Source organism: Oncorhynchus gorbuscha, linkage group LG03 (assembly GCF_021184085.1).
Source record: "Oncorhynchus gorbuscha isolate QuinsamMale2020 ecotype Even-year linkage group LG03, OgorEven_v1.0, whole genome shotgun sequence".
Taxonomy (NCBI): domain Eukaryota; kingdom Metazoa; phylum Chordata; class Actinopteri; order Salmoniformes; family Salmonidae; genus Oncorhynchus; species Oncorhynchus gorbuscha.
Genome location: NC_060175.1, coordinates 51,929,848 through 51,952,315, shown reverse-complemented (window position 1 = coordinate 51,952,315; position 22,468 = coordinate 51,929,848). Strand labels below are relative to the sequence as shown.

At 42.3% G+C, this 22,468-nt stretch overlaps 1 protein-coding gene across 3 annotated transcripts in view; it reads left to right on the top strand.

Moving 5' to 3' along the window:
• LOC124031520 (ras association domain-containing protein 5-like) overlaps nt 1–14,697 on the top strand; it is a 58,081-nt gene extending 43,384 nt beyond the window's left edge. For 2 of the 3 annotated variants that reach the window (XM_046342853.1, XM_046342855.1), the window contains exons 3-6: nt 11,454–11,561; nt 11,768–12,092; nt 13,178–13,293; nt 13,575–14,697. In XM_046342853.1, coding sequence (XP_046198809.1) covers nt 11,454–11,561; nt 11,768–12,092; nt 13,178–13,293; nt 13,575–13,718 — 693 coding nt within the window. In that variant the 3' untranslated portion in view covers nt 13,719–14,697. The remainder of the gene's footprint in view (nt 1–11,453; nt 11,562–11,767; nt 12,093–13,177; nt 13,294–13,574) is intronic. The other variant, XM_046342854.1, reaches the window with a different exon arrangement.
• Nucleotides 14,698–22,468: the final 7,771 nt, after the last annotated feature.

Genomic DNA, 22,468 nt, shown 5'->3' with positions numbered 1-22,468 from the left:
TGTAAGAACGATACCGTGCGGTAGCAACTGTCTCTCAGTACAGGAAAACCACCCTGTCACTCACTAATGTTTGAATATGAAAAACAGACATGCAAATATAGGAAAGCCACAGTTTGCCTGTACTCTCCGACACAATCTACTAGAGTGCGTGTCAGTTTACTCTTGTTGTTGTCTACAATGGCTCCAGCCACAGGTTTAGAATCAGCTCTCCAAACCCTAATCCTGACCATAATGGGAGAAACCCTACCTCCGGGTCTAGGGGCTTTTTCTTCCTACTCCCCAGGCCTTCTCCATCAACCTAATGGAGATGGCAGTTTCACTGCTGTGGATTCCAGCTTTAATGACCTCTGAACTGGAAGCACTTTGTCTCCCACAGAAGAAACGCAGAAGGAATGGCGCCAATGCAAACCCAGCGAAACAGACACACGCACATTTACATGCATTTATAAACTCTCTCTCTCTCACCCTAGCTGAATGTGAAAGCTGGCTGATCTGGAGCAGTAGGCTCCTCTCTTGACATTAATTCACAAAGAAAAGAGGACCTCTAATCTCCTCCCTCCCGTCCTGCGTGTTTGTCAGTGTCGTGTGTGTGTGTGTGTGTGTGTGTGTGTGTGTGTGTGTGTGTGTGTGTGTGTGTGTGTGTGTGTGTGTGTGTGTGTGTGTGTGTGTGTGTGTGTGTGTGTGTGTGTGTGTGTGTGTGTGTGTGTGTGTGTGTGTGTGTGTGTGTGTGTGGTTACTGCTGTGGAGCGCTCCCTTGCTCTAAAGGGAGCTTTGATGTCGTGGAAATGAATGAATTAGTCAAATCACCAGTGTTTATAATTAATGTCACAGAGATACACGTACACACACACATGTCTACATGTGCTTGTGTGTGTCTGCGCACACCGAGCTGTGAAATGGAATCAGTGCTGGGGTTGGATCATGTGTTTCTTCCATTCGACACTTTGACCCACTAACAGAGCTCAGCGAAGGTGCGCAAGCAGGAGTGTGAGTGCGTATTCGTGTCTGTCTGGCGCTTGCTGATTACAAGAGGAGCGAACGTGATTGGGTGAGATACGACACTGAATGAAAGTATGAAACTAGTAGCACAGGGAAACGCACACACCTGGTCTACTGTCTATGCCGTCTGTGAAATGGGGAAACGAGGCGTGGGTTAGAGCTTCCATTACAGGATCCGTGCCTCTCTTTTCCCCGGCCTCCCTCACTCAGTCACTCCCTTATGTCACCTCCACCGCTCATTATCCTAGCGGCACTCTGCTACCGCAGCTGTCACAGCTCATCTACAGGAGTTTGGCTATCAGAGACTTGGGGAGCTCAGTGTGGTCTCCTCTCCCGTGTGCCTCCTTTACTGGAGCAGTCTGCTCAGGGCTCAATGGTGTTGTGGACCGCCGTTATACCAGCCCGGATCCATTTCAGAGAGGTCGTTTCATAGAGTTGTACGTGGGTTTCATTCTCTGTGATGTCTGTATGGCAGTGTTGTGGGATATGAGTCCTCTACAGGCTCACTCTAGACGGTAATGGCCACAGCGGTGCGTGACACCAGGGGTGTTGTGTCACCTGATCACGTCCAACGACCATGTGCCACGACAGGAAGTGGGTTTTGTGTCGCCGTGGTAACGGTCGACGTGTAGAACTGAAGCATGGCGCCTCAAGTACAAAGACGTACTTTGCTTTTTATTTAAAAAATCTATAAATATGTCTGCTCGGCCCACATGCCCACACTCTCTATGTATGTAATGTATACCATAACTGTGTATTTATACTGTGATCCTCCCATTCTATGGAATGCCCACCACCTTCACATGTCATGTCTGCTAAAATGTTTTACTTGGTTCTTCAATGATAGACGGAATAGATATTATTATTATTATTATTATTATTATTATTATAAGGTTAACTTTGATTCTACACAAGTAAAGACCAACAAAAATCCAACTTATTACATGGAAAGTGCACGCGCTCCATGATGAGTAAAATAACATATGTTTCTTGAACATTTAAAGAGATATTGTCAGCAGATGTGGTTTTCTAGCTAGAGTTACATTTTTTAAAATAGAAATTGAACATTTAAAGAGGAGCTGGGTTGGAGAGGCCTATGCTGCCACCTACTGTAGTAATAGCAGAGGTGTAGGCATCCTGATAAATAAGAATACACCATTTTCCATTATATCCCAGCACATGGACCAAGAAGGCCATTTTCTAATGATGAATTGTAACTAACATGGTGAAAATTGCACATTGATTTCATTGTATATTCCACCAGCGACAAATCTGCTGATTTTAGATAGAAGCTATATATCAAGCTATATTAGATTAAATCCAGACAGGAACTATTATTTTAGCAGGGGACCTAAATTATACATTCGATAAGATTAACAGACATATTAATTTTAAAAAGTCTAATTTAGGGAGCCTCCAAAGAGGCTGAACATGTTCATCTCTACACATATTTTACAGGAAAACTGGAGATTTATTCCCAACTACAAAAGACTATTCCTTTTTTTCTTAAAGTAAAAAAACGATTCAAGAATTGACTACATTTTTTTTCCTGAAATGCGCTCAACTATTTACTGGATTAAAAAAGTAATGATGAGGTCGTATCGGATCATTACACCAATAGAAAATACATATAGCGACAGAATTTATATAATGAACAGAGCACGTGTATTATATACGTAAATGAAAAGTAATTTGGGATACCTTTTAAGGCATACGTTAGGGGGATGATAATCTCATACTCAGTAAAAATTCAACTTGGTTTTGAAATTAAAATGAAAGAAAAATAAATCACCATCTTAGAAAAAGCGCATAAAAAATCTTGACAAGGGAAAGAAGAAAATAACATTTTGGAACTTAATCAGGAATACTGTCTTTTGCATTTGAGATCCAACAACTACAGGTTAAACTCAAATAAAGCATACTACGTAATGGCAAATAAGCAGCTTTCACAAAATTAATACATGATAAACCAGTTATAATTTTAATAGATAAAGTTACAAAAGCGGTAATTAGAAACAACAATGTTTAAAAGATTATATCTATACAAATCTGAATTGTTGGATTGATCCTACAGCCTTCTTAGACTCAACAAATTTGAAGCAATTATCAGCAGACAAAAATTAATCACTAAAAATAGAGGTACCCTAAAGATAAATATTAGATACCGTTAAACCGTTAGTGTGGAGAAAAGCACCAGGTATGGATGCTTTTCCTATAGAATTCTATTCAACATTTTGGGACAAAGTAGCTCCCTTATTTGCACAAATGACAACACACGTCACTCAATGCTGTACACCCTAATTCCATGTATCAAACAGTTATTTCAGTTATATTAAAACCAGGAAAATCTGAAGGATCCCCTGCTCATTATAAATCCACAAGTTTAATAAATTGTGACAAAATAATAACAAATATCAATCAAACAAGGTTTGATACTTACAAAAAAAATATAAGAACATGTTTAAATTTAATACAATACACGAAAAACAAGATATAGATATATCAATAATGGCTGTTGAATCCGAGAAGGCTTTTGACCGCCTTGAATGGCCTTTCCTATTCAAAACTTTGGAAGCTTACAACTTTACAGATTAAATAATACATTGTAAAAAAATGTTTTATACATGTCCTAAAGGAAAAATATGCACAAATAAAACTTTAGAAAGGGGCACAAGAAAGGGGTGTCCCTTCTCTCCCTTCCTGTATGCACTGGCAATTGTTCCAATTGCAGAAACATTTGGGCCCTGTCTAATTCTAACAGGTATCTGTATTGGTAAACAGGATTATAAACCAAATTTAGTTGCAAATTATCTCCTGATATACCTGACCAATATTGAAAACTCAATGCTCCCTTTGCTAAAACTATTTTCAGAATACTCAAAAATCTCAGGATAAAATTTTTACATGGAAAACCTCCAAAATAATGGCAATAGGAAAAAGAAAATAAATAACTCACGATCTACAGCAAGTGGACCACAAAAAATGACATGCGTAGGATGCTTAATAAGTGACGACAAATATATAAAGATAACTTTATTCCATCACTCAACAATATGAAAGCAGATCGATTTAAATGGAATAATCTCCCCATAAATTTTACAGGTAGAATAAACCTCTTTTAGAATGGCATGGCAGCCAAAGTTTTTTTGCATTTCTTTTCTGTAATACTAATTACCCCACCGAAGACACAAAAAAAGTAGACTCTGTCATAGTACTTTTATATGGGCAAATAAAATTAATAGAATAAAAAGGAAGTTTTGCATCTTAAAAGTCAGTGGGTGGTTTTAACCTTCCAGATGTTGGATTGTATCAACTCGCTACTCAAGGCTTTTACTTGCGACATATAGTTAAATGCACTAAAGAGGAAAAATGGGTACATATTGATAATGCGCATGCTCATTCCCAGAATCTTTTTAAGTGTATTCTACAAGAACCAATATAACACCCTGAAAACAATACTTGGTAGCTTTTCAGAATTCACCAATACATTTGTCCACATTGAAAACTAAAGGCATAGAAATTGTAAATGTCGTGGTTAAAGGAAATGCATTTATTTCCATGGCAGAATTTTAAAAATCATTTTGGACTAACCAATAATACAGTATGTAGATAGTTTCAAATACATGCAACTTTGACATCTTTTGGACATCAGAGCAACCTTGAGGGAAAAGGATGTTCATATTATAGGAAATATATACACAACCTTGCAGAGAGCATATCCAACTGACAATCTCTTAGAAAAAAATATAAACTATTGGAACCAGGACTTAAAAAGTAGTGATGTTGGTGCAATATGTAGGGAAAGTTTGGGCATAACTAACAAAGTTTCAGTTAATGAAAATGTACACTTAATCCAGTGTAAACTAATGTATGGAGTTTATTATACGAGACAAAATTCTCAAATTCTACAGTACAACAGAGTCGTGTCTTAAGTGTAAAACTAATAAACACTCAATAATCCATGCTTTCTGGGAACACTGTAAAGTCTGGAAGTTGGGGGAGGAGCTAGAAAGTTGGCTGTCAGAAGTATTACAATGTTAACTTCCTTTGTAATCTGTCTGCATATTTCAAGACATGCATATGGGGGTGCAGTGGGATACCCGATGGTTTGGCTGATTCTCTTCTCAATCAATCATCTTGAAGAAATGTATTCTAAAAGAAATCAATCCACCTTCATTAACACGATGGGAAAATCAAGTCCGTGGGTTACAGAGAGAAACAAAATGGTTCAGTTTCAGGCTATGTGGTGGAAAGTGATTCGGGCACTGGAGATGGTTGTGTGTGTTAGTGGGTCTGGGCAGGTGTGATGTGGTTGATATTTGTATGATGTTGTCATTTAGATGTGTATGTTGTCTACTGTTTTAGAAAATGTTTTATTTTTTTAAAGTACAAATAAAGACCTAACGTTCTGAGACAAAGTCTGAGATGAGGGTGCAGCTCAGGTCATGGGTTAGGTAATCCGGTATCAGGACGACCACAGACGTCACTTAAAGTTCTGGTTTGGAAAATGCTTATGACACTAAAGTGCTGTAACCTTCTGTAAGCTGGTATCTGAGAGTGAGCCACGGAGTACCCAGGCGAATATGAGTCATCACCATTTACCGTTGAGGGGAAAGTTTTTAGTAAATGTTGAACGTTAAGCTGTTGTGTTTGTTGCCTGAATCTGTTTGTAATGTTTCTGGGGCAACACTGCAGCCTCCGATGACACTGGCCGTGTCCGAATACCCATACTAGCGTACTACATATTTAAACTGTATATTATGTACTTATTGCCACATACTATTTAGCATGTACCATTTAGTAAAAGGTATGCAGTATGCCATGGCTGCAACGCAGTAGCCGCTCCTGACTGGCTGAGTAGGTGGGGTGGGGAAGAGTGCGATGGATTTTTCAAAATTCAACAGACATGCTTCAGATTAACCAGCCTGATAATAGCTCATTTCCAATTTGATTAATTTTCTCTAAACTCTGAATAGGAATGAAGTTTTAGGCTGGTTATAGTCAGACTATTACAATCGACCTATACCCTAGCCCATATAGCCCATCTATCCTAATTTTAAAAGGACGGAAGACAGAAACCGGTCATGTGGTTCCATTACAACACATTTATTCATGAAACCAAAGTGCTCTAACATACAGTATCAGTCATAAGTTTGGACACACCTACTCATTCAAGGGTTTTTCTTTATTTTGACTATTTTCTACATTGTATAATAATAGTGAAGACATCAAAACCATGAAATAACACATAGATGTAGTAACCAAAAAAAGTGTCAAACAAATCCAAATATATTTTGTATTTGAGATTCTTCAAAGAATCCACCCTTTGTCATGATGACAGCTTCGCACACCTTTGGCATTCTCTCAACCAGCTTCATGAGGTAGTCCCCTGGAATGCATTTCAATTAGCAGGTGTGCCATGTTAAAAGTTACTTTGTGGGATTTCTTTACTTCGTAATGCGTTTGAGCCAATCAGTTGTAAAGTGACAAGGTAGGGGAGGTATACAGAAGATAGCCCTTTTTGGTAAAAGACTACGTCCATATTATGTCAAGATCAGCTCGAATAAGCAAAGAGAAACCACAGTCCATCATTACTTTAAGACATGCAGGTCAGTCAATCTGGAAAATGTCAAGAACTTTTAATGTTTTTTCAAGTGCAGTCGCTAAAACCATCAAACACTATGATGAAACTAGCTCTCATGAGGACCGCCACAGGAAAGGAAGACACAGAATTACCTCTGCTGCAGAAGATAAGTTCATTAGAGTTACCAGCCTCAGATATCGGAAATTAACTGCACCTCAGATTGCAGCCCAAATGAATGCTTCACAAAGTTTGATCCTGTCAAAGTGGGAGCAACAACAACCTCCTATTTATTTATTTATTTTACCTTTATTTTACCAGGCAAGTCAGTTAAGAACAAATTCTTATTTTTAATGACGGCCTTGGAACAGTGGGTTAACTGCCTGTTCAGGGGCAGAACGACAGATTTGTACCTTGTCAGCTCGGGGATTCAAACTTGCAACCTTTTGGTTACTAGTCCAACACTCTAACCACTAGGCTACCCTGCCGCCCCAGGGCCCCAATGTGTGAGCCATGTGCACTTTCCCTGGCTGTGGATGTCTGGGAGCCCTGGGTCTGGCTTTGGGTATTCTGGTTTAATTTCCTTGCTGTGGATGTCTGGGAGCCCTGAGTCTGGCTTTGGGTATTCTGGTTTACTTTCCCTGGCTGTGGATGTCTGGGAGCCCTGGGTCTGAGTTGGGTTATTCTGGTTTACTTTCTCTGGCTGTGGATGTCTGGAAGCCCTGGGTCTGAGTTGGGCTATTCTGGTTTACTTTCTCTGGCTGTGGATGTCTGGGAGCCCTGGGTCTGAGTTGGGGTATTCTGGTTTACTTTCTCTTGGCCTGAGCTCTGTGTGGGTGTGGTAGGTCATGGACCCGGCAGGGGTGAATTGTCCTACCATTCTATTGTCCTCTGACCATACTCTCTCTCACTTCTAGAGGAATGCACAGAGGGGAGGGAGAGAACTATATTTAGCAGTTAGGAAACATCAAGCCACAAACACAGGAATTCCTGAGAGACTTGAGAGTTTTCAAGAACTAAGAACTAGTGAAGGAGGATTTTTCAACTCTGACCCTGGAATCTTGTGTCTCAGCCTCATGGCAAAATGTGTAGAATGGCAGAAAATTAGCTTTAAAACTGCAAAATGTTCTCTCATCTTCATGGCAAAATCAAATAATATTTGTACAATATCTTACAACTGGTGTAGATTTGACCGTGAATTGCTTACTTACGAGCCCTTTACCAACAATGCAGAGTTAAAAAGTAAGAAAAGATTAGCAAATAAGATTTATATTTATTTATTAAAAAAAAACAATATCGAGGCTATATACAAGGAGTACCGGTACCGAGTCAATTTGGGGAGTTTCCCCCATTCCTCTCTGCAGATCCTCTCTAGCTCTATCAGGTTGGTAGGGAAGCGTTGCTGCACAGCTATTTTCTGGTCTCTCCAGAGATGTTCGATCGGATTTAAGTCGGGGCTCTGGCTGGGCCACTCAAGGACATTCAGAGACTTATCCAGAAGCCACTCCTGCATTGTCTTGGCAGTGTGTTTAGGGTCGTTGTCCTGTTGGAAGGTCAACCTTCGCCCCAGTCTGAAGTTCTGAGCGTTCTGGAGCAGGTTTTCATCTAAGATCTGTACTTTGCTCTGTTAATTTTTGGCTCGATCCTGACTCGTCTTACAGTCCCTGCCGTCTGAATACTTTACAAAGGCACGATGCATATACATTTACATTTTACATTTAAGTCATTTAGCAGACGCTCTTATCCAGAGCGACTTACAAATTGGTGCATTCACCTTATGACATCCAGTGGAACAACCACTTTACAATAGTGCATCTAAGTATTTTAAGGGGGGTGAGAAGGACTACTTTATCCTATCCTAGGTATTCCTTAAAGAGGTGGGGTTTCAGGTGTCTCCGGAAGGTGGTGATTGACTCCGCTGTCCTGGCGTCGTGAGGGAGTTTGTTCCACCATTGGGGAGCCAGAGCAGCGAACAGTTTTGACTGAGCTGAGCGGGAACTGTACTTCCTCAGTGGTAGGGAGGCGAGCAGGCCAGAGGTGGATGAACGCAGTGCCCTTATTTGGGTGTAGGGCCTGATCAGAGCCTGGAGGTACTGAGGTGCCGTTCCCCTCACAGCTCCGTAGGCAAGCACCATGGTCTTGTAGCGGATGCGAGCTTCAACTGGAAGCCAGTGGAGAGAGCGGAGGAGCGGGGTGATATGCTTTATAATGATTTTGAATGACACTTCCGGTTTTGGCAGGAAATACCAGGTTACCCAGGAGAAAAGTAATTTATTTTCAGGATAGAACATTTTGTAAAATACATAGAAAATATTCAACCCTAGTTTAGATCATGATCGAGCCTTAGTGATGTGGACACCAAGGAACTTGAAGCTCTCGACCCACTCCACTACAGCCCCATCAATGTGAATGAGGGCGTGCTCGGTCCTGTTGTCCACGATCAGCTCCTTTGTCTTGCTGACGTTGAGGGAATGATTGTTGTCCTGGCACTACACTGCCAGGTCTCTACCCTCCTCCCTGTAGGTTGTCTCATCGTCGTTGGTGATCAGGCATACCACCGTTACGTCGTCTGAAAACATGATGACGGCGTTGGAGTCGTGCGTGGCCACACAGTCATGGGTGAACAGGGAGTACAGGAGGGGACTAAGCACGCACCCTTGAGGGGCCCACCGTGTTGAGGGTCCCCCGTGTTGAGGGTCAGCCTGGAGGATGTGTTTTTGTCTACCCTGACCAACTTGTGGTCGGCCCGTCAGGAAGTTCAGGATCCAATTCCAGAGGGAGGTGTTTAATCCCAGGGTCATTGGAATTTCTTAGTGAAGAATAGCATGAGATGAGCTATAAAACAGCAGGGGGGGGGGTTGGGGAAGTGCCCCGGCGTCCCAAATGCCGTAGTCTGACCCTGCCTATGTGTGAGGCAGGTGTGTGTGTTCAAAATGCGTCTCTATGACATATAGCAACCTAAATGTATATAAAAAATATATACAGTCTGCAGTGGAGTATTTTCCCCATCAGCAGACATTGAGTTGCACATAATACAGTAATGCTGTGCCAATCCTCTAGCTTTGATGTTGCAGGAATGTTCATGCTGTTTCAAGGTCTTTAGTTTCGCGGTTGTTTAGAGATGGTCAGTTTGACATTTTATACCAGTTTTCCCAAAGCTCCCTCTGCGTTTTCACATCATTAACTCTTACTGCACTGGAACCTGCCAAGATACACACACACACACACACACACACACACACACACACACACACACACACACACACACACACACACACACACACACACACACACACACACACACACACACACACACACACACACACACACACACACACACACACACACACACACACACACTAAGCCGTAAACGCACAGCAAACGTAACTCTCCGCCTGAGCAGATTGTTCATGGAGGAGAGCAGTTAATGGGTCTGTCATGAGACAAGAGAGGAGTGAAGAAAGGGAAGACGCCATGTCCTGTTCATACTGAACCTACTCCCCATCTCTGCTCAACGCAAGCCAAGATACACTGCACCCTCACCACACACACACACACAGACACGCGTATACAAAGTGACTGTACTGAATGAAGCAGAATCTGTCCCCTCACGCCCTGAGGACTCCCATACATAAAAGATTCCTGCCCTGCATTCTCTCTCTATCTCTTCCCCTAGCTGTCTATCGCTCACACCACCGTGTCCCAGAAAAAGAGAGTGAAAAGGAGGAGAAAAAATAGAAAACAGCAACATCCACATAAGAGGATGCATCTATAAATAACCCAGTCAAACTCTGTGTTGCTAAGGCTTGCTCAGCAACCATGCCTCCCCATGTTCTCTCCTCTTCTCGCCTCCTCTCCCCCGTTCTCATCATCTCTTCGCGCCTCATCATCCCCCATCTCTCCTTCATCTCTCCCTCACCCCCATAATGAGCGAGCCTCATGATGAGCCCTTCACTCACACTGCATGGTGGGAGGGGGAGTTTTGTGCTTTTTCGTGGCCTTAGCAGTGGGAGAGATTGGAGCTGTCCGAGTGACTGCTTGATGTGTCTGTCAGTGGGGATGACGAGCGAGAGAACGGGGGGAGAGAAAGAGCAACACAGAGGCATAGTGTCAGTAATTCTCCATGTCTCTGCTCCATTCAGAATATTTCCTGCCTCCTGTTCAGTCTGTGGGGGCAACTGCAGTGTTGTGTCATGCTGGGGCTTGGGAGGATGGGAAGAGGAGGAAGGGAAAGGGAGACAAGAATGAGGAGTCACGCAACATTCTATAAATGTTAGAGCCCAATGGGCAATGGGGGTGTGTGTGTGCGTGTGTGTGTGTGTGTGTGTGTGGACGTGTTTAACTATTCTTGTGGGGACCAAAAGTCCCCATAAGAATAGTAAAAATATAACAATTCGACCAACTGGGGACATTGTCAGTCCCCACGAGGTCAAATGCTATTTATAGGGGGTTTAGGGTTAAGGTTAGAATTAGGGTTAGAATTATGTTAAGAGTTAGGGTTAGGAGCTAGGGTTAAGGTTAGGTTTTTGGGTTAGGGTAAGAGTACAGTTAGGGTTAGGGAAAATAGGATTTTGAATGGAACTGAATTGTGTGTCCCCACAAGGTTAGCTGTACAAGACTGTGAGTGTGTGTGCGCGCGCACAGTGCACCCTGGGTTCTTAGGCCTAAGTGTAAACTCCACTCTGCCTGTCTGAAAGACAGCGCGCCCTCTGTTGTTTGGAGTGATGGCAGCAGACTGAAAGAAACATCATATATAGTCCAGGTGTCCTCAGGTCTGAGTCATAATGACTGCTCTGTCTGTGTCAACTTCCCCCTGTACTGCAGTTCCTGTTTCTCACACAGCCTGCTGTCTGTCTCTCTCTCTGTGTTTCAGCAGAAAGACGTCGAAGAGGAGAGAGGGCCCAAGGCTCTGTCAGAGGAAGAATTACGGGCCAAGATAGAGGACTACAACTCTACGGTCTCAGAGAATGGCATGAAACTGGTGGGTGCTACAACACTTAAATATACACATAGGTACATTCTTAGAAAAAACAGTGTTATCTAGAACCATAAAAGGGTTCTCCTACTGGGACAGCCGAAGAACCATGTTGGAACCATTTTTTCTAAGAGTGTACAAGAATGAAGTACTGAGTGGGAATTTACCAATACAGACACACATGAATCTCTCTCTTTCTGTCTATCCCCCAGGGTGCTGATGGTTTGTACACTGGCTTCATTAAGGTACACCTCAGACTAAGTCGACCAGTCACGGTGCTTGCTGTGGAGGGGACAGGATTAGACGGCCAGGCGGAAAGACGGCCAATGACTGTGTCAGAGGGCCAGGAGGGGGCGGGAGCAGGGTTCAGTGAGAAGCGGACGTCGTTCTACCTGCCCAGTGACTGTGTGAAGCAGATCCACATCAGTAGTACTACCACAGTCAGGGAGGTCATACAGGGCCTGCTGAAGAAGTTTATGGTGCAGGATAACCCACGCAAGTTTGCTCTGTACAGACAGACACACCGCGATGGACAAGGTAAGTTACGCACACAGATTACGCGTATACAGTGGGGAGAACAAGTATTTGAAACACTGCCGATTTTTTTTTCCTACTTACAAAGCATGTAGAGGTCTGTCATTTTTATCATAGGTACACTTCTACTGTGAGAGAAGGAATCTAAAACAAAAATCCAGAAAATCACATTGTATGATTTTAAAGTAATTAATTTGCATTTTATTGCATAACATAAGTATTTGATACATCAGAAAAGCAGAACTTAATATTTGGTACAGAAACCTTTGATCATACGTTTCCTCTAGTTCTTGACCAGGTTTGCACACACTGCAGCAAGGAGTCGTGCTGTCGCTGGGCAATACGGACTTTCAGCTCCCTCCAATGATTTTCTATTGGGTTCAGGTCTGGAGACTGGCTAGGCCACTCCAGGACCTTGAGATGCTTCTTACGGAGCCACTCCTTAGTTGCCCTGGCTGTGTTTCGGGTCGTTGTCATGCTGGAAGACCCAGCCACGACCCATCTTCAATGCTCTTACTGAGGGAAGGAGGTTGTTGGCCAAGATCTCGCGATACATGGCCCCATCCATCCTCCCCTCAATACGGTGCAGTCATGCTGTCACCTTTGCAGAAAGGCATCCCCAAAGAGTGATGTTGCCACCTCCATGCTTCACGGTTGGGATGGTGTTCTTGGGGTTGTACTCATCCTTCTTCTTCCTCCAAACACGGCGAGTGGAGTTTAGACCAGTTTAGACTGTGAGAGCTGGAATTCTTAATGGTTGGTAGGTGATCAAATAATTTTGTCATGCAATAAAATGCAAATTAACTACTTAAAAATCATACAATGTGATTTTCTGGATTTTTGTTTTAGATTCCGTCTCTCACAGTTGAACTGTACCTATTGTAAAAATTACAGACCTCTTCATGCATTGTAAGTAGGAAAACCTGCAAAATCGGCAGTGTATCAAATACTTGTTCTCCCCACTGTATACATTCGCATATGTACACTCTGCCACCCGACTGAGAGTAGATTTTGAAGATTTCTGATAATATGAAAACGGCCTGGATGTGGAATCTAATGTGTCTTTCCTTTGTCGTGTGTCTGTGTAGATCTGTTCCAGAAGCTTCCTCTTGTGGAGTGTCCTCTCGCTTTGAGACTGGTGGTGGGTCCAGATCCTGAGCTGCTCAGCTTCGTCCTCAAGGAGAACGAGACTGGAGAGGTGGAGGTAAGACAAACACAACACAACACAACACAACACAACACAACACAACACAACACACACACACACACACACACACACACACACACACACACACACACACACACACACACACACACACACACACACACACACACACACACACACACACACACACACACACACACACACACACACACACACACACACACACATACTGTGTGTCCTAAAATCATTCATTGCTTCATGAATGTCATCTCTAACATCACTAATACCGCTCTCGCTCCCTTTCGTTCTCTCCATCTCAGTGGCATGCATTTTCCGTTCCTGAGCTGCAGAACTTCCTGGTGATTCTGGAGAAGGAGGAGGCAGAGCGTGTGCGATTGGTGGAGCAGAGATTCGCAGTCTACCGACAGAGCTTGCAGAAGGCATTACGGGAGGATCAACCCTGACCCCTCACCCTTCATCTCTCACTGACCTTTCAACCCTCACCCTCTTTTGACCCAGGGAGAGACGGGAGCCCACTGAGGCTTAGATTACTATTCTCCCCTCAGGACACGGGCAGCCCCTCCCTCACTCCTCACATCCCCTCTGGAGAAGGGAGGCGGGTTTGAGAAAGCATGGAAAGGGGAAAAGGGACTGTTTGAGGGATGAGTGGACAGGATGCTAGAACAAAAGAAGTCTGTGCATCCCTGTGAGTAAAAAGACACTGAACTGAAGGACCGACCGTCTGACTTCGTTGGGGCTCGGATATCTTGGTTTGATCTGACAATCTGACATGATGGGTCTTCTAGTGTTACATTGAATCTCAGTTTGGTCTGAGAATGTTTTGAAGATTCTACTGCTGCTGCCGCTGCAAGTGTTGCTTACGCATGAGTCTCACCTTGCTCTATCTGCCCCGGTGCCCATGCATAAAGATTTAGGTGTGTGGACCATTTGAAATGTTCCGTTACTTGATGTTTATTATATCAACTCTCATGTTGTCCCTGCATGCCTTGTGTCCAGGGCCGAGGGTAGGATGGGGGGGTTGTCATGGTTGGATTGGGAAGCAGGGTTGGTATGGTGGGGTACATCTCTGTAGGATTAGGGTGTGGAAAAAGAAACACCAGAATCCATTCTCATCTTCAGACTCCTCTCATATCAGTCCCAGGGATGTACAGCAGTGTTTCTCATGGAACCGCTCTATTAAGCCCAGAAGGCTACAGAATCGTAAGAAGACTTGAACATCTCTGTCCCAACTTCTTTATCCAGCACTGAAATGAACCCTCTATCTCAGGCGGCTAACTTGCACTTAACCCTGCGTCTCCCTCTACCAGAGTAGCCATGCTAGTGTGGGAGGTCTTGTGCAGACAGACGTGTATTTCATAGGTAGATGTTATTCCCATCTCTTCAGACAGCCATTTGTGTACCCTGACAGCAGTCACACACATATATATATATATATATATATATATATATATATATATATATATATATTGCAACATACAATAGGCCTTATATACCCAATAGATATCCACCCTGTTATTCATTAACCCATTCTACGTAAGCATACAGAACGTAAACAATCAAAACAAGTAAGCATTCCTTCACTGCTTGAACCGTCTGCTGGTGTTTTAATCATTTACAAACAGCTCAATGGGATGTTGATGTTCTGATTCTCCGTGAACTGTTCACCCTGTCATCAGTAAACCCCGACCCCCTATCTCCTAACCTGGAAATGGACATTCCGTCTGATGTGAGACGTGCCGTGCTGCTGTGTCTGTGTAGAGCGTATGCAGCTGTAGCTACTGTTGTTAGAGGCCTGTTAGAGCCAGCCACTCTGTGCTGCTGTGACAGGCCCATGAAGCCCTGCCACTGAGCTGACTGTTACAGGACTGGGTGAATGAGAGGAACTGATGCTTAAACACTGACTGGAGGTCAAGGGTCATACCGCGAGGAGGTACTCCTGGTCAGTTCATGTGGTCAGGAAAAACTCCTGTCCGTATTGTTCATTGAGAAACACCATTCTGTTGATCACACCCAAGTTAAGAGGGACAGGAACCCTGTGTCCCTCTCTCCCCAGAGGTGGTGGGATATCTGACTGGAAATAGGACTTATTGTAGAATAAACCAACTGATTCTGGCCACAGGTCTGTAGAGTATCCTAGAGAAGGGGCATGAAATTAGGCATGAAATTAGTGATTATTTTGTAGAAATTGAATTTGATCGTACCAATGATGTTTATCTGAGTGTGACGCATACAGTGCGTTCAGAAAGTATTCTTACCCCTTGACTCATTCCACATTTTGTTGTATTTACAGCCCGAATTCAAAATGGATTCAATATTTTCTCTCATCCATCTACACACAATGTCCCACAATGGCAAATAGAAAACATGTTTTTAGAAATGTTTGCAAATGTATTGAAAATGAAATGCATAAATATCTCATTTACATAAATATTCACACCCCTGAGTCATACGTTGTTGAAGCAACTTTGGCAGTGACGACAGACTTTTTGGGTAAGTCTCTAAGAGCTTCGCACACCTGGGGCCTCATTTATCAATCATGCAGATGCACAAATCTGTGTGTAAACCATACATGGAGTCGTTTCCACACAAAGTGTGAGATTTATGAATATGAACGCTTGCTTGAGTGTGCATAAATTTATGCACGACCATGACCATGCTTACGCACAGTGCCACATGCTGGAATATGGGAACTGCTTGTTGAGTGTAGAATGGGGAAAATATACGTTGAAAATGTGTGACATTAATTGAGTAATAATTAAATCATTTTTTTATTTCATTGTATTTCCATTGTGCATTTATACCTTGACATGCGATATAATTTGACCGCATCAGTACACGTGTTTCGATTAAAATCCATATAAAGTACAGTCGTTTGTTAATTCGAACATTGTTGAAATGCTATAAAAGCCTGAGCTAATGTGAAATGGAAAGAGTGTTGGCTGATCCTGCTCGGTTTGAAGATTAGGCACACGCTGTATTTTGTAGAGACGGGTGGGACCTTTTCTGCAGAAAGTACAGATTGGCTCATCAGATATCATTGAATTTTGAGAGGATTTAAGACCTACTTTAAAAAGGGCACTTTAAGGGTACCTGGCAACGGGTACTTTTCTGCGTGGGGGGCTTGCCGTTCGGCATCTCACAGCCCTTTGATGAGCCAATGTTTTGGATGAAGTCATCAGCAAAACGTAGCTACACATACAAGTTCCATACACCATCGCACAACACATTGAAGTGGAGAGGGCTTTCTTTGCCACGATGCCAACAACGGGTTCCCGAATAGGAACGGAGCAATAGACGGCACCCACATTGCCATCAAATCACCATCTCAAAACCATTTCAACTATGTGAACAGAAAAGGCTTCCACTCTTTATGTGCAGGTTATATGATGTGCAAAAGACACTGCTGAATGTGGTGGCAAGGTGGCCAGGTGCAACGCACGACTCGTTCATTCTGCACAACAGCAATGTTGGCCTCTACGCCTATAGGAGAGAGCTGTTGAGGATGGATGGCTTATTGGTTAGTGTTACCTACTTATTTTAAGTATATTTGCCATTGCTAAAGCAACTTGAATTGTCATAATGGCCCTCTTTGTAGCCATGAGTTTTTTGTTAAACTGGTTAAAGCCACAACTGAGCGGGCCAAATGAAATATTTAGGTTGTACTCACTCTGACACAAGCACCTCTTTTTTCAGTCTCAGAGATTGTTCCTCTTCTTTGCCTTTTTGGTTAGGCTGTTGTATTTCATGGTATGGGGTTGTATATTCCCCACGTGCTCTAACGTGATGCTTTTGAAATGTGGTTTGCATTTGAAAATGCCCCCTAATTAAACATTGTTTCTTTGTAGTAACATTGTTTAATTATGTTTATTTAGGGGCATTTTGAAACGCAAACCAGCAAGGTTGTGCAAGAGCACCGAGGCTGAGAACAATTGGTATTTAAAAACGGTTTATCTCCTACCAGTGTACTACCAAGCTTGTAGGATTGTTTGATGAATCACACCGTTTCTATGCATACACCATTCTAAATTCAGTTTGTAAATAGTATTTTAGAATAGTTTCTACGCAATATTGATAAATGAGGCCCCTGGATTGTACAATATTTGCCCATTTATTATTATTTTTAATTATTCAAGCTCTGTCAACTTGATCATTCATTACTAGACAGCCATTTTCAAGTCTTACCATAGAAAGCAGGTTTTCCTCCTGATTTTTCCTGTGCTCGTAGCTGTATTCCATTTTTTAAAGTTAAAAAAAAAAAAACTCCCTAGTCCAGGGTTTCCCAAACTCAGTCCTCGGGACCCCAAGGGGTGCACACTTTGGTTTTTACCCTTGCACTACACAGCTGATTCAAATAATCAACTAATCATCAAGCCGGAGGACATAGTTTGGGAAATGCTGCCAGGCCTTGCCGATGACAAGCATACCCATAACATGATGCCGCCACCACCATGCTTGAAAATATGAAGAGTGATACTCAGTGATGTGTTGTATTGGATTTACCCCAAACATAGAGCTTTGTATTCAGGACAAAAAGTGAATTTCTTTGCCACATTTTCTTAGTGCCTTGCTACAAACAGGATGCACGCTTTGGAATATTTTTATTCTGTACCGGCTTTCTTCTTTTCACTCTGTCATTTAGGTTAGTATTGTGGAGTAACTACAGTGTTGTTGATCCATCCTCACTTTGATCATATCCCACCATTAAACTCGTAACTGTTTTAACATCTCCATTGGCCTCATGGTGAAATCCCGGCAACTGAGTTAGGAAGGACGCCTATCTTTGTAGTAACTGGATGTGTATTGATACACCATCCAAAGCCTAATTAACAGCTTCACCATGCTCAAAGGGATATTCAGCAATTGCTTTTTATGTTATATTTACCCATCTACCAATAGATGCCCTTCTTTGCGAGGCATTAAAAAACATCCCTGGCCTTTGTGGTTGAATCTGTGCTTGACATTACTTACTAGATTGAGGGACCCTACAGATAATTGTGTGTGTGTGTGTGTGTGGTACAGAGATGAGGCAGTTATTCAGAAATCATTTTAACCACTATTGTTGAACACAGAGTCTATCCAACTTACTGTGCAATTCGTTAAGCACATTTTTACTCGTGCCACAATAAATGGAATACTTATTGACTTAAAAGACATGTCATCTTTTAATTTTGTATTCATTTCAAAAATGTTCTACAAACAGAATTATACGGTGTTGGTCAGTGACGCAAAATCTACATGTAATCTATTTTAAATTCAGACTATAACACAACAAAATGTGGGAAAAGTCCATACTTTCTGAAGGCTCTGGAAGTAAACATTGGAGGATAAATTATTAACATTGGTTATAATGATTGTTATCATTGGTGTGTGAGTCGAGGGCTGGAGATGATAGTATAAAAAACGATATGAGAGTTAATACCGATGTATTCCAATGAGTCTCTATCATCGCCCAAAAGCACATTCCTTCCTGATGCAGAGAGCCCAAAAGAAATGTCCATGTCCATCCCATCCCCTTACCTCCTCAACCCCTTATAACCCAACCCTAACCTTTTCAATGTTCAGGCTGTTCCTGCTGGCAGTGCCTTTAGTTCTGTGTAGCCTTGTGTGTGTGTGTGTGTGTGTGTGTGTGTGTGTGTGTGTGTGTGTGTGTGTGTGTGTGTGTGTGTGTGTGTGTGTGTGTGTGTGTGTGTGTGTGTGTGTGTGTGTGTGTGTGTGTGTGTGTGTGTGTGTGTGTGTGTGTGTGTGTGTGTGTGTGTGTGTGTGTGTGTGTGTAACTGGGTACTTTCTATATGTCGTATCTCTTTTCCTTACCAACGATTTCTGTCCTTTATCACCCCCCCCCCCCCTCCTATTCCTGCCCTCACAGGGCATATAGAGAGGCCACGCAAACAGATCTGAGACCAGACTACATGTCTGTGATGGAACCCATAAGAATGTGTGTCTGTCTGTTTGTGTCTGTTACATCTGCGTGTGTGTTATTTATTTATTTTACGTTTCACCCCCTTCAGCATGGCGTGTCAGAGGATGTGGACAATCGATGCTTTCCAGCAACCTCTTAGGTTGGTTTATCTGAGGAATTAGGTGTGTATATAGTTATCTGTAAACCTGTAAAGAAAATGAAGAATTAAATCAAATTGTTATCCTTTAATGAGTCTCTTTCATGTCCTTTTTGAGCTCATTCTCACTTTGTTTCCTGGTCAGGAAAGTTCTCTGGATATACTCATTTCTCTGTGCTGCAGTCTTAATGATTTTCTGTACAGTAGCCAGGCCAGCTTCCTCTGTGTCAGTGGCTGTTCCGCAATTACCCCGAGTTCAACCAGCTCTTTCTAAAAGGTCTCTAGCTCCTCATTTTGGAGCTTTGTCAAACTCTGAGGAGTTTCCCTTCCATTAGTTATGAGTCCCAAAATGGTTTCCTGTGTCTGTGTGTTCCAGAAGTGTGCTCATCCAAGGGTTGACTGGTCGGAGAGAGCCAGAGTAAACGTCATTCATTATGAATCAGTATAGTTTGTTTTACAAAGTTTAACAAAAACATGGAGAAACAGGTCCCATGGATAGTTATGGAAGCTTCAAATGATATATTTTTAAAAACGATTCCTGCTAATAGAAATCAAGTGCACAATAATATTTAGTGGATTTTTGTTTTCCCAACAAACAGAAATGAGTTGCGTTCAGCCATTCATTCAGCCGTTCCTATGGGGAACGAATAGGGTTTTTGGGCTGAATGCAAAAATAAGGTCTAAGGTTAACACAGGCTTAGTGGATATTATATGTTTGTTCTATGAGATAATATCACGTGTGCCCAACAAACATTTAGAATTGTTGATGGCCAGATCTTTTGATGTGCACAAACTGCACATCAGTGTGGTTTGAACATAAATTACAGGCGAGGAAATGTCTGTACGCAATTTAGTGTACGCTCCAGAGCACAAACCATAGAGATAGAGGACTCATCTTAGTATCTGTTCCGTTAAAGCGGCTGTGACACCATTAAGGTCGGAATGTCAGAGCTCTCGAAAGTGGCACAAGTTCCTGAATTGGAATTTCGAGTTGAATGACCATTCAAAATGAATTTTCCCAGTTGGAGATTTTATTTTTTTGTTGCCAGTTGTCTTGAACCCACTAAAGTCTGAAGTCTGATATTTCTTTGGACACTGTGTTAACAAACCCCCAAACGAGCTTCAATGCCATTACAACACTCCTTCCGTGGCCTCCAACTGCTCTTAAATATTAGTAAAACTAAGTGCATGCTCTTCAACCGATTGCTGCCCGCACCCTCCCTCCTGACTAGCATCACTACTCTGGACGGTTCTGACTTAGAATACGTGGACAACTACAAATACCTAGGTGTCTGGTTAGACTGTAAACTCTCCTTCCAGACTCACATTAAGCATTTCCAATCCAAAATTAAGTCTAGAATCGGCTTCCTATTTCGCAACAAATCCTCCTTCACTCATGCTGCCAAACATACCCTCGTAAAACTGACTATCCTACCGATCCTAGACTTTGGCGATGTCATTTACAAAATATCCTCCAACACTCTACTCAGCAAATTGGATGCAGTCTATCACAGTGCCATCTGTTTTGTCACCAAAGCCTCATATACTACCCACCACTGTGACCTGTATGCTCTCGTTGACTGGCCCTCACTACATATTCGTCGTCAAACCCACTGGCTCCTGGTCATCTATAACTCTTTGCTAGGTAAAGTCCCACCTTATCTCAGCTCACTGGTCACCATAGCAACACCCAACTGTAGCACGCGCTCCAGCAGGTACATAGTCATCCCCAAAGCCAACACCTCCTTTGGCCGCCTTTCCTTCCAGTTCTCTGCTGCCAATGACTGGAACGAATTGCAAAAATCACTGAAGCTGGAGTCTTATATCTCCCTCTCTAACTTTAAGCATCAGCTGTCAGAGCAGCTTACCGATCACTGTACCTGTACACAGCCAATCTGTAAATAGCACACCCAACTACCTCATCCCCATATTGTTGCTTATCCTCCTGCTCTTTTGCACCCCAGTATCTCTACTTGCACATCATCATCTGCTCATCTATCACTCAAGTGTTAATTGCTAAATTGTAATTATTTTAGCCACTATGGCCTATTTATTGCCGTACCTCCCTACTCTTCTACATTTGCACACACTGTACATAGATTTTCTATTGTGTTATTGACTGAATGTTTGATTGTGTAACTCTGTGTTGTTGTTTTTGTCGCACTGCTTTGCTTAATCTAATGAGGTGCGCAAATGGAGAGCCAAGGGGTAGGGAGTGATTTGGGATTTATCCAGACAAAATGCCAAGGTGTGTCCTGGGCCTCCATACTTATATAACAGTATTACAACTATTGGCCAAAATGCCGCGTCTCTAAGTCGGCAGATTGAGATACATGTTCGTGAGAAAGACATCCAAAGGGTTTTTTGCGGTTACGGGAAACTACTGGAGGTTGATCTGAAGGATGGATACCATCTGAATTCTTATGGCTTGAATCCCGCTAACGGGATCAATATGACAACAGCGAGTGAAAGTGCAGGGTGCCAAATTCAAAACAACACAATTAAAATTCCTCAAACATAGAAGTATTTTACACCATTTTAAAGATAAACTTGTTGTTAATCCCACCACATTGTCCGATTTCAAAAAGGCTTTACGACGAAAGCACACCAAACGATTATGTTAGGTCTGCACCTAGTCACAGAAAAACAGTCATTTTTCCAGCCAAAGAGAGGAGTCACAAAAAGCAGAAATAGAGATGAAAATTAATCACTAAACTTTGATGATATTCATCAGATGACACTCAAAGGACTTCATGTTACACAGTACATGCATGTTTTGTTTGATGAAGTTCATATTTATATACAAAAATCTGAGTTTACATTGGCTCGTTATGTTTAGTAGTTTCAAAACATCCAGTGATTTTTGCAGAGAGCCACATCAATTTACAGAAATACTCATAATACACATTGATAAAAGATTCAACTATTATAATTGGAATTTTAGATACACTTCTCCTTAATGCAACCGCTGTGTTAGATTTCAAAAAAGCTTTACCGAAAAAGCGCACCATGCAATAATCTGAGTACAGTGCTGAGACAACAAATCAAGGCATACAGATATCCGCCATGTTGTGGAGTCAACAGAAGTCAGAAATAACATTATAAATATTCACTTACCTTTGATGATCTTCATCAGA